Source organism: Aspergillus fischeri, genomic scaffold (genome assembly GCF_000149645.3).
Source record: "Aspergillus fischeri NRRL 181 1099437636245 genomic scaffold, whole genome shotgun sequence".
Classification (NCBI taxonomy): domain Eukaryota; kingdom Fungi; phylum Ascomycota; class Eurotiomycetes; order Eurotiales; family Aspergillaceae; genus Aspergillus; species Aspergillus fischeri.
Window position 1 is genome coordinate 850588 of NW_001509773.1, and position 12313 is coordinate 862900.

Consider the following 12313-nt stretch of genomic DNA (forward strand, 5'->3'; position numbering starts at 1 on the left):
AAAAGCAGCACTCGACATGATGCAGACTCGCTAATCCCGCCTTTGTGCTTTGATGTTCCGCTCGAGACATGGACGGTCCGGATCTCCAGCGATTCCGCGTCGACTCTCACACTTCTGATGGACAGCCCCGATCGCTGTCGTCCCTGGCAGACGACGCGTCCGCATTAGCTGCAACCCAACAACAGCATCACCAGTCACATACACAAGAGCTTGCAGATTCCCAGGACGCGCAGTCGCTTCAGCCTCTACAATCTGCGCTCGAACACTCGGAGCTCCATCTCCATCATCCGCAGAAGCAGCGGCACCATCAAAATGCGGGTCATCCGCTCAATACACCGGCGTCGATGCAGCCGTCACGGCCTGGCGAGTCGGTTAACACCGAGTTAATATCTCCTCAGCAGTTTAACGAGAAGCTGCACACCTACCACCAAACATCCCGAGAGCACACATTCCCGGGTAGCCTTTCGGATGGCCAGCAGATGCAATCCTGTTTATCTCACAGCGGCGATCAAGAAGCACACCACGAGCAGGTCCTGTCGCAAGTACGTTCAGATCTTGCACATACCGCTGTCGAGTGTAATGGTAATGGGGCCGACTCGCCGTCCTTTCCGCATCATTTGCAGCTACAGCCGCAAGGCGATGGCTACTCCGTGGCCCCGGCACTCTCGAGACAGGATGGCTGTCTGAAAGACATGAAACTGGTCCCTGATCCTCCGGACCTTGAATACTGGAGGGAAAAGCTATTCAACGTGGACGAGACGATCACCTTGACTGAAGACCAGTACGTCTACGCAGTTTTAAATTCAATTGAATCTCAAATTGGGTTATCTAACCACTTGCCCTGCAACTAGATTCCGAACTTACTTCCCGCACGTCGACAACGTCTACTCCCACCGCTCCACACAACGCTACAAGCGCAAACCCTTCGTCTCCCATTACTGGGACTGCAGACTCAAAGGCCGCCCGCCCGGAACCCCCAAATCAGACGACCCGAACAAGAAGAAGCGGAAACGCACCGCCCGACAACGAGACCTCTGCGACGTCAAGATTAAAATCACCGAATACTTCCCCGGGTACGGCGTGGCTGCTGTATCGGACTTTGCTGCCACGGGGCCCGAGACCTCCTTTCCTCCCTCGGAGTTTCTGCCGAGCGTGAACTCGTTGTTCCATGAATCGTCGGCCTTGGGACAGAGGAGGGACAGCCAGCCGTTCGGCGTGCTCACGCCGAATCCGACCTTACCTGAGGGTCATCCCGGGGCGAATGGGGAGAGATTCTTTACGATCCAGCGGGTCAATGGCAATGGTGCGAATGGGAAGAATGATGGGGTGGGTGGAGGCCATCGGCATACATTGGAAGAGAGCGACCGGGTCAAGAAAAATAGTGTTCAGCGCTATTTGCTGAAAGAGGCCAAGGAGAGGAAGAAGGCAGTCTCAGTAAGTGTGCGATCTGTTCTTTCGTTCACTAGTCGTCAGATTTGCGCTGTGTGACTGTTATGCATTGGCGTATGTGATCTCCGCTATTTACGTCACTGCTGAATGCCGCATGAAATGACCTCTGGCTTCCCCGCTTGTCCCAGGAGCTACAACCGAGACTCATCCACGAGACGGTTGCCCGATTGAGAAGACTCATTCTGATACAAAATATTTTGAAACTAACCAGATTTCTTAAGACTAGAATGATGCCCTCCCAAAGTGAAGCCCAGCAAAAAACATACCACACCAAAGCTACTGGCTTAGCGGCCTTGACCGCTATAAATCATTCCAATGAAGCAGAACTCAAACTGTTCGGAAGTTGCTTCTGGTATGTCTGAGCATCAAGTCTTTCAGCCCAGTCCCAGCTAAACAAAGCATATTCTAGCCCTTTTGTACAACGCGTTTGGATAGCCTTGGAAATCAAGGGTATCCCATACCAATATATCGAAGTAGATCCATACCAAAAACCTCAATCTCTGTTGGAGGTGAACCCAAGAGGCCTGGTGCCAGCGTTGCGGCACGGCGATTGGGGATCGTATGAAAGTTCGGTTCTGCTCGAATATGTAGGTTTCAACCCACACATTCCTTTCTCGGGGGAGGCCGTCATCTCTTAACCAGGGTCTGCAGCTCGAAGATTTGGATGGTGGTCCGCACCTTCTGCCGCCTGGCGATGCGAAGTTGCGAGCTCACTGTCGGCTCTGGACCGACCATGTAAGTATCGTGTGGTCCGACATTAGTTTCCAGACCATGTGCTGAACGGCTGCAGATCAATCGTCACATCGTGCCCAGCTTCTATAGGGCTCTCCAGGAACAGGAGGAACAAAGGCAGACGGCGAATATGCAGGAGCTCCAAGACGGTCTCAAGACGCTAATCACGGCTGCCAATCCCGAAGGTCCATTTTTCCTGGGACCGACCATCTCTTTTGTGGACGTCCAGATCGCCCCTTGGATCCTCCGGCTGAGCCGGGTGCTCAAACCGTACCGTGGCTGGCCAGACCCCGAGCCTGGAAGCCGGTGGGCCGCATGGGTTAATGCGATTGAGGCCAATGAGCATGTCAAGGCGACAACTAGCTCTGACGAGTTGTACCTTGACAGCTATGAGCGATATGCCCGTGGGTATACCTTCATGCCGTGACTGGCCCAAGACTGACATCCCGCAGAAAATCGACCCAATACCTCGCAGGTTGCAAACGCAATCAACTCCGGGCGGGGGTTGCCATAATCCTTCAGCGAGCAGGGATTGATTCTGTCACTAAAGACACATCCCGGCGTGAAAGACATCATACTCCGCCCCGGTCGTCGCGCACGTGTTGTGATCAAGTGGCCTTTGCGCCTCTGTGGCCTGCTCTGAAACCACCTCGTCCACCGGCATCTGGGCCTCTCGGACTGCGAATGGGTTGCCGCGGAGATGGTGGCAGGTCATTCAATACCCGCTCGCCAGCTTGCTGTCTCTCCTTCTTCTGCACGTAGGTTGAATTGGGTTTGGAGGAATATCCAGGGTCAAAGAGCTGTTTTGACTTCGTCGAGGATGCAGAAGAGTCTCTTTTGTCTCTGTTGTTGTCTCTGCCATTGCCGCGGCTTTTCCCCTTCCCTCTGCCCTCAAACTGTCTGGGAGGAGTCGCGCTTCGTGGTGACGAAGCACCCGAGGTGGTTGCAGACGGACTTCCAAACAGTCTCTCTCTCACTTCCTCATATTTTCGTTGTTTTTCTTCCAGGTTCTTCAGGGCAATGGCATGCCGCTCTTCTGGAGTCGGTTCTGGCCGTTTCTGGTCGTCATCTGAATCCTCCAGGCTATCATTGGTCGCCAAACCGAGCCGACTGATGCCCGCCGTCGCTGAAGAAACTCCGCTGGACGATGACTGGCGCGTCATCAATTGAGGCGTGCGGCTGAGTACAGTCACCGCTGGTTTGAAATCTTGCTTCAAAGGGACATCGGAACGAGCCTCTAGGTAGTGGAAAGTTTGTGGAGATTCACTATCACATAATCAACACATAAATATTCAATTGAGATTGATCGTAGAGGGTATATCCACGCACGCTTCGGCCCATAGCTGCCGATTGAACTCGGCCTGTTGCGCCCTGCGCTGCGCCTTGGTGACTTTCGAGGATACCTTCTTCTCTGGAAGAGGAGGGGTTGGATCATCGGCTAATTTCTGTCGAGGAGAAATTTTCCGGTCAGACACTTGTGAAGGTGACGAGCGGACCCATCTGTAGAATGGTTCCGCAGGTAGATAACACTGCTATTGGAGATAGAAGACATACATCTGCCTGTTTTTCCCAATCATCTTCCCAAGCATCGGGGGAGCCAGCTGTAGGCTTTGCGCTCATATTCACACGGCGGGAATGGAGTTGGACCTGGATTGACCACCACACTAGGGACGTAGGCGACTAGTCAAGGTCTAGTGGTGTAGACGGGAGCAAAAAAATGGGACGAGAGACACCAATTCAAATCCAGCCCAATATGTCCATTGATAGCGGATTTGTCTCGTCAGTTGTTGCGTGAGAAAAAGAAAGTGAGCAGCAGCGGGGAAAGCCAGCGAAGACAGGAAAATCATTGTTGCTTGATTAGTTAAACCGCGGCGGAGCCCAGGCGTCTCTACTCCGCTGACAGCTGCATCTCTACCAACGATCACCGACTGTTTGCCAGCCTCATCTTCGTTTGTGTGCTTCTGGAATAAATTACCATGCCGACTGGTAAGTTCTGCGCTCTGATGTGTTTCCGCCAACCCTTTCCTACGCCTCCGCACTCCAGTACATCTGAACAGCCGCACGACTCGCTTGCTAACGAAGCACAGACCTGGACGGCGACTCGCAAATGGCCTCATCCCCCGAATCTTCTGTCGGCTCGCCGGCCGGCTCCCGCACGCCTACGAACAACAATAGTCTCAATGATTCCGCGTCGGGATTCGTTGGGCCTTCCGAACTATCCCCGCCGGGCTCGCAGACACAGAACTTCTCTGAAGTTACGGAGACGGCCGCACTCGAGAAGAACAGACCCTCAGATTTTTCAACACAGGTCGCTGGACAGCGGCAACAAGAGCAGCAGCAGCAAAGGCAACCCGGGGCACGGTGGATGAATAAACGGGCAGAGGAGGAATACCAGCGAGCGATGGAGTATATCATTGATAAGGACTTTAATCTGGGTAGGTTGAGTAACCAAGCGTTGCTTGCTTACTGTCCTGATTCCTTTGGTACTTGTTATTGAACGATGGCTAATGGTACTGTCTAGATGAGTTCGGTGACCCTTTCGATGACCGAGATATGGAGGAGCCGGTATTCTAGGGTTCGCGGTGAACCTACGGGGCCGATTTATCGATCTCTTGCTTAATGAAATTTTAGAGACAGTAGTTTACGACCTTATGAGTTATGCTTACCGGGGGTATGGCCTGTCCGTGCCTTTTTTTGCTCTTCAACCATAATGGCTAATCATTAAGCCAGAATTAAATGATTTCGCAATGCCTCTTCATAGAGCTTTTCGTTGCCATGTTAGACCGACTCCATTAATTTGACCTCGAAATCTTAAGTAGCTCTTCGCTCCGGTAGTAATCATCCTGCCAGTGGCTCAAGGGGACGTGCCTAAGCTCAGGCTTGACGCTGTCGGGAAAGGCGCGTTTGAGACTGGATGTGATCCTGTAGATAAAGGGCAGTGTGTCCTAGTCAATAGCCCCATTGAAGCATTGCAAAAGCGATCTCCCCTTGACTTGGTTGCTTTTCAGAATAGATACCTCTCTAGTCATACTATGCAAGTTGAAATCCGAGCACCTCGGACAATGACAAGCCTGTTCCTGTCATACATGCGACGAGTGTAGGGTGTCGCAGCACAGAGCAACTAGATGAGACGACACCTGAGTTTCTTGGATCATAACAGTCTTGCTGATTACCCAGTTTCTCACCGAGATTAGGCGCTGGAAGGAAATCCATGGCTGTGTCCGACCTCTCGATTGTCTTCTTGGGTGTATCAAGGCATAAGAGGGTCCGTCTTTTCTTTTTCACGTATAAATGCAGTAAAGGATGATCGAGTCACCCACGGTATGGAGTGGAAAGAGAGATCCAATCCATGTCCAGTGAACCTCGGCGTCTTCAGGTGAGTTGGCCGTATGGATCTCGCAGTTGATCTGATAAAGCGTTGTTGGCACAGCAACGGCCCGCCCACCGCCAATCAACACGTCGGTCCGGCTTAATCGCCTGGCATTATTGTTACCTTATTATTATGATTTCTTCATCTCGACCTTGACGCGTATTTGTATTGCTAAGGATATATGGTTTTCTTCTCTATCAGCGTCGCATTTCTGCTTCGATTATTAAGCTTGTATCCTATTATTGCAGTATTCTAGAAGCTTGAACCTCTACATTGCATTCTCCATGGACATACAGTTGAGCTCCGTCACGGCGTCACATTCCTCGGGGCTCCAAGCAGCCATGGCCACCAGTCATGACCCATCCCTTCAATCTGGCCCTCTGTCGCGAGCATGGTGAGTTGCTTCTTGTGTTCCGATTGACATTCCTATAATTACGATGCGTCCTTTGATCGGGGAAGTGTTGAAGAATTCCCCCTGCCCCTTTTCCCTCCCTTGCCATTACTCCCAGAGACCAAGGTACGATCGCTGATACGATCGCGACTGTGTGCGCCAATTGCGCGCGCTTTCGCTGGATTGAGTTTTATAGCCAGCTTCAGAATCAGGAAGAAAAGTTTAGTTTCACGCCCGTCAAGGCCGCCGCCGCCCCTCGTCTATGGGACCGAAAACCGTCGAACGCGTTCCTTGGGCGTTCGAAGTCGCGGAAAGTCTGGAAGCGATTTCGTTCCTCGTTTAACAGCATGAAAGTGTTACAACGTCTCGTCGCTGCATCGCACGAGGACGTCGATGAAGATCTCTTCGCAGAAATCAACTTGTCCAGGAATCTGGGGTTTGTCCGCGGTGTCAAGCGACGGTGCTTCGGGCTGGAGGATGAGAGTCAACCGGACAGTACAGTTCTACGAGGACGTTCGTTCCTTGAGACGAAATGGGAGTCTGAAGCGACGGGGAGAAGACGTATGCATGCTCGCTTGATATTTGGTTTAGCAAGGCGACTAGGGGACACGCGCTGATGGACTACAGGGAAACTACCTACGAACCATGCCGACTTGAATGATCCTCGAGCGGAGCTGATGGATACGGATGAAGAGGAGGAGGCAGGTCACGCTGTGGCTGACGAGGATGAGCCACGGGACGCGGCCACGTCAATCGCCGAACAGGACACGGACGTATCGTTTGACTCGACCCCAGACACACCCACGGACTCGATTCTTTTCTCAGCGAATGTCCACGCGCTACATGGCAAGTCCGTCAGTGCAGATGATTGCGCTGGAAACAGCTACGATTTCGAGATAAATGCCACCGACGATGTCGCTCAACCTGACCCCGCACTTGACATCAGTGTAACGAGTCTTCATACCGTAACCAACATTGCCCCAGATGCAGCCGTGGATACATATATGACGGATGATCGACAAGATCTGTCAGTCCAGGCCGCAGTCTCCACAATCGCAGCAGAAGTCAAGTCTGAGCAGGGTCTAAGTGTGCAACAAGAGTCCACCTTGGTACGTTCGGCACTACGCAGCTCGCTGGGTGGGGAGGATGCCGAGTTGCTCAATAACTTCCTATCCAAGGCCAAGGCAGCTCGCGCCGCCAAAGCCGCAGCTATGACAGTGCAGGCTGTGGCCACAGAACAAGCCTGCCAGGAAGTGAGTGACGTACCAACTCCACAGGCTCGACGGGCTCTGGAAGAGCTCGACGCCAATTCGCCCTCGCCATCGAAAATCCAGCTGTCTCCAGTGAAAGCGTCTGATCTTGCAGATAGTCCAGATCGGGATGATCAATCACGGAAAAGCGTTGATGCCCGAGAGGACGAAGATCAAGCAGCCAGCCCCGTTCGTCGAAGTTCGAGGCACCGTGCTGCCAAAGTTCCATCCCAGACGACTACGCCCACTCTTCGTACCCTGACTCTTCGTCGCGCGAAGGGGACGGAGTTCGTCTTCCTGCAGCGCACAGAAGCCCAGGAGCTTGCGCTGGCGACACGTCGAAACACTCGTCACAACAAAGGGGATGCGGTCATGCCGAAATACGTGCTTCAGGCCTTGGCGGAACAATCGCAGAAGACAAACCTCGATGCCGATGATGGTAAAGCTGCAGACCCCGGTCGGAAGCGCACAGGGGCCAAGAAATATGTGACATGGAACGAGGAGCGCCTTGTGCAGTACCAAGGGGAAAACAACAGTGAGGGAGGGCAGCGGAAGCGCATTGACGTCGCTTTGAATCCGACGGTCAAGGGCACCGATACGAAGAAGGCAACCAGTAATCGCAGCACCCGGTCCCAGACAGCTAAGACCGGTGGTGATGAAGAAGAAGTGGCCGCATCAACTACTGGATCTGCTACTGCAGCTCCCAAGGCGCGGCGTGTGCGGCGGTTAGGAGGGTCAAAGAGTAATCCCAGTCCTGTCGCGGCCACAGACATGAAGAAGGCGTCACTTCTCCCGACTCTCAGCACTAGCAGCAATGTTGAGAAGCGCAAGAAATTGATCCCCAAGCGGCCCAGCGCTGTTGCAACGGGTACTCCCGTTTCGAATAAGATACTACCTTGCGGCAGCAGCGACGATAGGAGCTCGTCCGACTCTACAAGCGGTAACGCCCCGCGAATAAGATCCAAGAACATTCTCAAGGCACATGCTGGATCGACGCCGATGCCGAGACGTATCCGTCCCCGCCCTTGATTGAGCACTTCAACTCTATTGTTATTTTCAATACTGATCCTCCTCTGGAGGTTGTACATAATCTGACCCGCCAATCAGTTGATTGCGGGATTTGCGAGGCAAATGACTGGCGAACCGGCGTTTTTGTATTTCTGTTGACTTGTCAGTGGGTAAGGCGTTATGTGTAAGAGACACAACTTGTGTGAGTTCATCTGCAGTGGTTGTTGATCTGTTGATCTTCATTCCTGCTTTCATGTGAATATTACCGCCATCACTTCGGTTCAGTTTCTGTGAAGGTGGTAAAAGCTCAATTCCCGCCAACCACATTAATTGTTTGTCTGTCATGACTCGACGATCATCTTACAGTATCGTATACCATTGATGAATTAGTCAACTACGTAGCTACCAACTGGGGAAACTGGGGGGTTGTGTTCATGAAGATCTCGCTTAGCCTCCGATAGTCCAGCGTAGTTTGTTTAGTGCGGGGAGAAGAGATGCGTCGCATCGTCATTTGTTGGATCATGTTTATCACCATTATCGTATATGCCGAGCATTACCGACGATTGTCTCCATAGATCCGAGTCCTAGCATGAGAGGATGAACTGTGAGGCCAGATAGCATGCAAATGGTGCCTAAGATAGAAGGCAAGTTGGCAGACGGCCATGCTCTTGGCTGAATCTTGTCATTAATATCCGTATCAACAACGCAATTGACTTTCGGTAATTAGATAATAGGCTACTTTTGAGGAAGGTTGCCCGCAGCAGACTGCAGATTGCATTCTTCTGATGCCTGCCCTGCAGTACTTGCCTATGTCGAGCCGGAGTATCAACATCAGCATCAACATCAACGGTGAACTAGCGGTGGGCATACTACATCTACACAGCCTGGAAGGAGGGTGGTCTCTCATCGTCCATTTTGATATAACAGACATACCAAAATTGAGTCTCACTCTACAGAAAATCACTCAAGGGATGGAATCAACCAGTTACAGCAATGTGAGTACCTTTGTCTCGAGTATGGTTCATTATCAACAATTCGAGGATGGACGAATCATTGTTGGGACCATGTGGATCCATATGTTCCTGTTCATTAGGGGAAATGATACCCCTATTCATATCCATGTCAATTCCGTTGCTAACCTTCAGCATGGGTTATGAGTAGGATCGTGTACCTATTCAGTGTCTACACAGTACCATTCAAGAGGTGTAAGTTAGATGACAGCGCCATAGGAACAGCAAGGACCTCAGTGATCCACTTGGCCAATATCCTTAGCCCAATGAACCTCGTATCGACGTCATTGTCTACTTCGGCCATTCCTCAACAGTTATCCTATCCTAGTTTACCTCTTCCTAAGGGGTAGTTGTAGTGTACGGAGTAGGATTATTGCTGATGTCTCAAGTCAAGATCCACGGGCTAAACTCGGTCTTTCCTGTTCGGGAAGCTCGGTGGTTAGGGCTTTTCCGTTTTTGCCCACCGGGAGTGGCTGAGTCCCGGGATTTCCCGATTCTCATTACTCGAGGCGGTGCATTTCATAGACATTCTACTCCGTACAGGAAATAATGCGTCGGTCCAATTAGCTGTCGCAGTATTAAATCTTAGGTAAATAAGGCTGTTGGCTGAACCCCTGACGAGCTCTCTTGGATATCCAGATTCGGCGAGGTGCGAAGGTTACAATGGAGACATGCGTCATACTGCGTGGCTAGTGCTGGCTTGGAGGACTGTCCTCCGAGTCAGTCAGTCATTGTATTACATTTACAACGGCCCGGCCTCTTGATACTGCGTGCAGTTACATCGGCGCTGCAGCCTGTAGGAAGCTCGGCATCTCATTGGATTTACGGCTGCGGTTTGAGTTGAAGAGTTTTCAAGCAATTTCGGGATGGATTTGACAGGAGGTGCTATTGGTGGTTCGTGACATCTTGGCGCATTTTATGTTTCATTTATCTACTGCAGAGAGGTAGAAGCATGGAGACTACTCCGTACTAGCAGTCCGACCAAATGAATGAACCAGCTAATCCAGCTAGCTTATTGGATTGTTTCAGATGTAGCTATGTACCGTGTCAACGATCATGATATTCGTCCCAACATTAAATGATGTTTTATGACCCGCATCAAGCGAACCAATTAAGCAGACATCTGCTTGGCCGTCTCCTCGGGCCACACATCGTAACCAAAAGTATCCTTCATGTTCACGAATCGGAAATGACGGCCCTTGGCCACGTTGTTGACCGCCTCATAGTCGGCATCCGACAGCTGAATGCTCTTGAAGTTGGACTCGATACGAGCTGGGTTCGAGCTCTTGGGCAGCACAACGTAGCCGCGGCGCAGACCCCAGGCAATCAGCACCTGAGCCAGAGTGTTGCCGCCCTTCTTGGCGATCTCGTTCAGGGTCGGGTTCTCGCTGACGCGCTCGCCGGTGGTGGGGACCTGGTTCTGGGAGCCCAATGGCGAGTAGGCCTCGGGCAGGATATCGTGCTTGAAGCAGTACTGAATGAGCTCCTCGTTGGGCAGGAAGGGGTGAATCTCGATCTGGTTGACGTGAGGCTTGACCTTGGCGAACTTGAGCAGCTGCTCGAGTCCTTCGATGGTCCAGTTCGAGACACCAATGGCCCTGGCCTTGCCGTCCTCGTAGAGCTTCTCCATTGCCCTCCATGTGGGCTCGGGGTTCTTGGTGAGGTCTTCCAGGATGACGTACTATTTGTTTGCTAGTCAGTAGCGGTCCAAACTGAAGACTCTGGGTCAAATTACCTTTCCATCAGGGCCGATCTTGGGCTTCTCCTGCGTCTCCTTCTCCGCAGCAATAGGCCAGTGGACCAGGAAAAGGTCTACGTAGTCGACCTTGAGCTTCTTCAGGGAGTTCTCAAGCGACCAGATGACATCCTCGTAGCGGTGCAGGTGGTTCCAGACCTTGGTGCAGATGAAGATATCCTCGCGCTTGACCGAGGGGTTCTCCTTGAGGAAGTCTTGGATGGCATCGCCGACCTCGTCCTCGTTCTGGTAGAACCAGGCGCAATCCAAGTGTCTGTATCCGGTCTTGAGAGCACAAGTGACAGCGTTGTATGTCTCGCCTTTGGCACCCTCGCTGGCAAAGGTTCCGAAACCAACGGCGGGGATCTTAACGCCGTTGCTGAGAGTAAAAGTGACACCGGCCGACATTTTGCAGAGAGGTAGAGGCGGCAATTGAGGTGGTTCAGGTAGAAGAAACTCGATGATAATGAAGAATGGAAAACTGATCAAAAGGAACAAGATGTTCAGGGGTATTGGAATGTGATGACGGATAAGTGGGAGATGAGGGAGGGGGGATTATTGGGTGGTTTTGAGGCGGAGGGGTAGCAGTGCAGCAAGAAGAAGCTTAGGTGGGGTTGCAGAAGACGAGCGAAGGCGGCAAGCTGGGATGACGCTGATGATGATGATTTTCTCCCCTATTGGATTCTTATGATTCTTTTTTTATTCAACAGAATCGTCTATCCTGAGTATCAATTCCTGTTTGTTGCAGCTTAAAGGAGATAAGCAACAAACATCCTTGACAGCATATCTTCTTCACTACAAGCCTACAACCGCTCTCTTTTTCTGCACTCAATTGCTGATGATAATCAATAATAACTGTCGCTACTCTGAATCTCCCCAACATTTTGAGAATTATTTCTTTTTTTCTTAAAGTTAATTCACCATTATTACCCTGTAACGTTGCGTCTGTTTCTTTTCTTCTCGCAGTGATGTGATGCCCCACCACGACACACAGTCCCCCAGCAATGACATCATCCCTGCCTAGCTGCCACCAGCAAATCAAAAGGACGAAACGGCGCGAGCGTTTGACCCGCCGCCGCCCGCTCGATCGTCATCGGCTCCATCGATCTCTGCATATTCCATGGGTGGAAAAGCCTGACCAGCCAATCAGTAGCAGGTATGGGTGGGTTCCTGTCCACTCAGCGTGCAGATTGGCCTCATGCTGGCTGAGAGGATCATTTCTTGGGCGGTTCGTCTGGTAACGAAATTTCCACCTTAAGCCTTTACCAGCCAATGGGTGAGTGGAAACGTCAGTGATGCCACCTTTGGCCTCTCAGTCCCCGCCCCGCCCTATTTCCATGCTCTAATGAAATGATTTCTTGATAAATG

The 12313-nt window shown here is 51.6% G+C and overlaps 5 protein-coding genes across 5 annotated transcripts; 3 read left to right on the forward strand and 2 right to left on the reverse strand.

Annotated features, from left to right (window-relative positions):
* Nucleotides 1–68: 68 nt before the first annotated feature.
* NFIA_104450 (glutathione S-transferase family protein) lies at nucleotides 69–2608 on the forward strand (the record flags this gene model as incomplete). The annotated part of the gene is made up of 6 exons (XM_001266853.1): nucleotides 69–781; nucleotides 852–1457; nucleotides 1622–1801; nucleotides 1859–2036; nucleotides 2101–2184; nucleotides 2240–2608. The coding sequence occupies 6 exons, from the start codon at nucleotides 69–71 to the stop codon at nucleotides 2606–2608; spliced, it is 2130 nt and encodes a 709-aa protein (XP_001266854.1).
* A 181-nt stretch (nucleotides 2609–2789) lies between these two features.
* On the reverse strand, nucleotides 2790–3801 carry NFIA_104460 (uncharacterized protein; the record flags this gene model as incomplete). Its single annotated transcript, XM_001266854.1, has 3 exons — nucleotides 2790–3447; nucleotides 3511–3626; nucleotides 3736–3801. The coding sequence occupies 3 exons, from the start codon at nucleotides 3799–3801 to the stop codon at nucleotides 2790–2792; spliced, it is 840 nt and encodes a 279-aa protein (XP_001266855.1).
* A 356-nt stretch (nucleotides 3802–4157) lies between these two features.
* NFIA_104470 (uncharacterized protein) lies at nucleotides 4158–4755 on the forward strand (the record flags this gene model as incomplete). Its single annotated transcript, XM_001266855.1, has 3 exons — nucleotides 4158–4167; nucleotides 4269–4616; nucleotides 4703–4755. 3 exons carry the CDS (start codon nucleotides 4158–4160, stop codon nucleotides 4753–4755), a joined length of 411 nt encoding a protein of 136 aa, XP_001266856.1.
* A 1137-nt stretch (nucleotides 4756–5892) lies between these two features.
* Nucleotides 5893–8221, forward strand: NFIA_104480 (uncharacterized protein; the record flags this gene model as incomplete). The annotated part of the gene is made up of 3 exons (XM_001266856.1): nucleotides 5893–5945; nucleotides 6139–6503; nucleotides 6570–8221. 3 exons carry the CDS (start codon nucleotides 5893–5895, stop codon nucleotides 8219–8221), a joined length of 2070 nt encoding a protein of 689 aa, XP_001266857.1.
* A 2100-nt stretch (nucleotides 8222–10321) lies between these two features.
* On the reverse strand, nucleotides 10322–11353 carry gldB (putative glycerol dehydrogenase (GldB); the record flags this gene model as incomplete). The annotated part of the gene is made up of 2 exons (XM_001266857.1): nucleotides 10322–10891; nucleotides 10946–11353. The coding sequence occupies 2 exons, from the start codon at nucleotides 11351–11353 to the stop codon at nucleotides 10322–10324; spliced, it is 978 nt and encodes a 325-aa protein (XP_001266858.1).
* Between the last annotated feature and the right edge of the window lie 960 nt (nucleotides 11354–12313).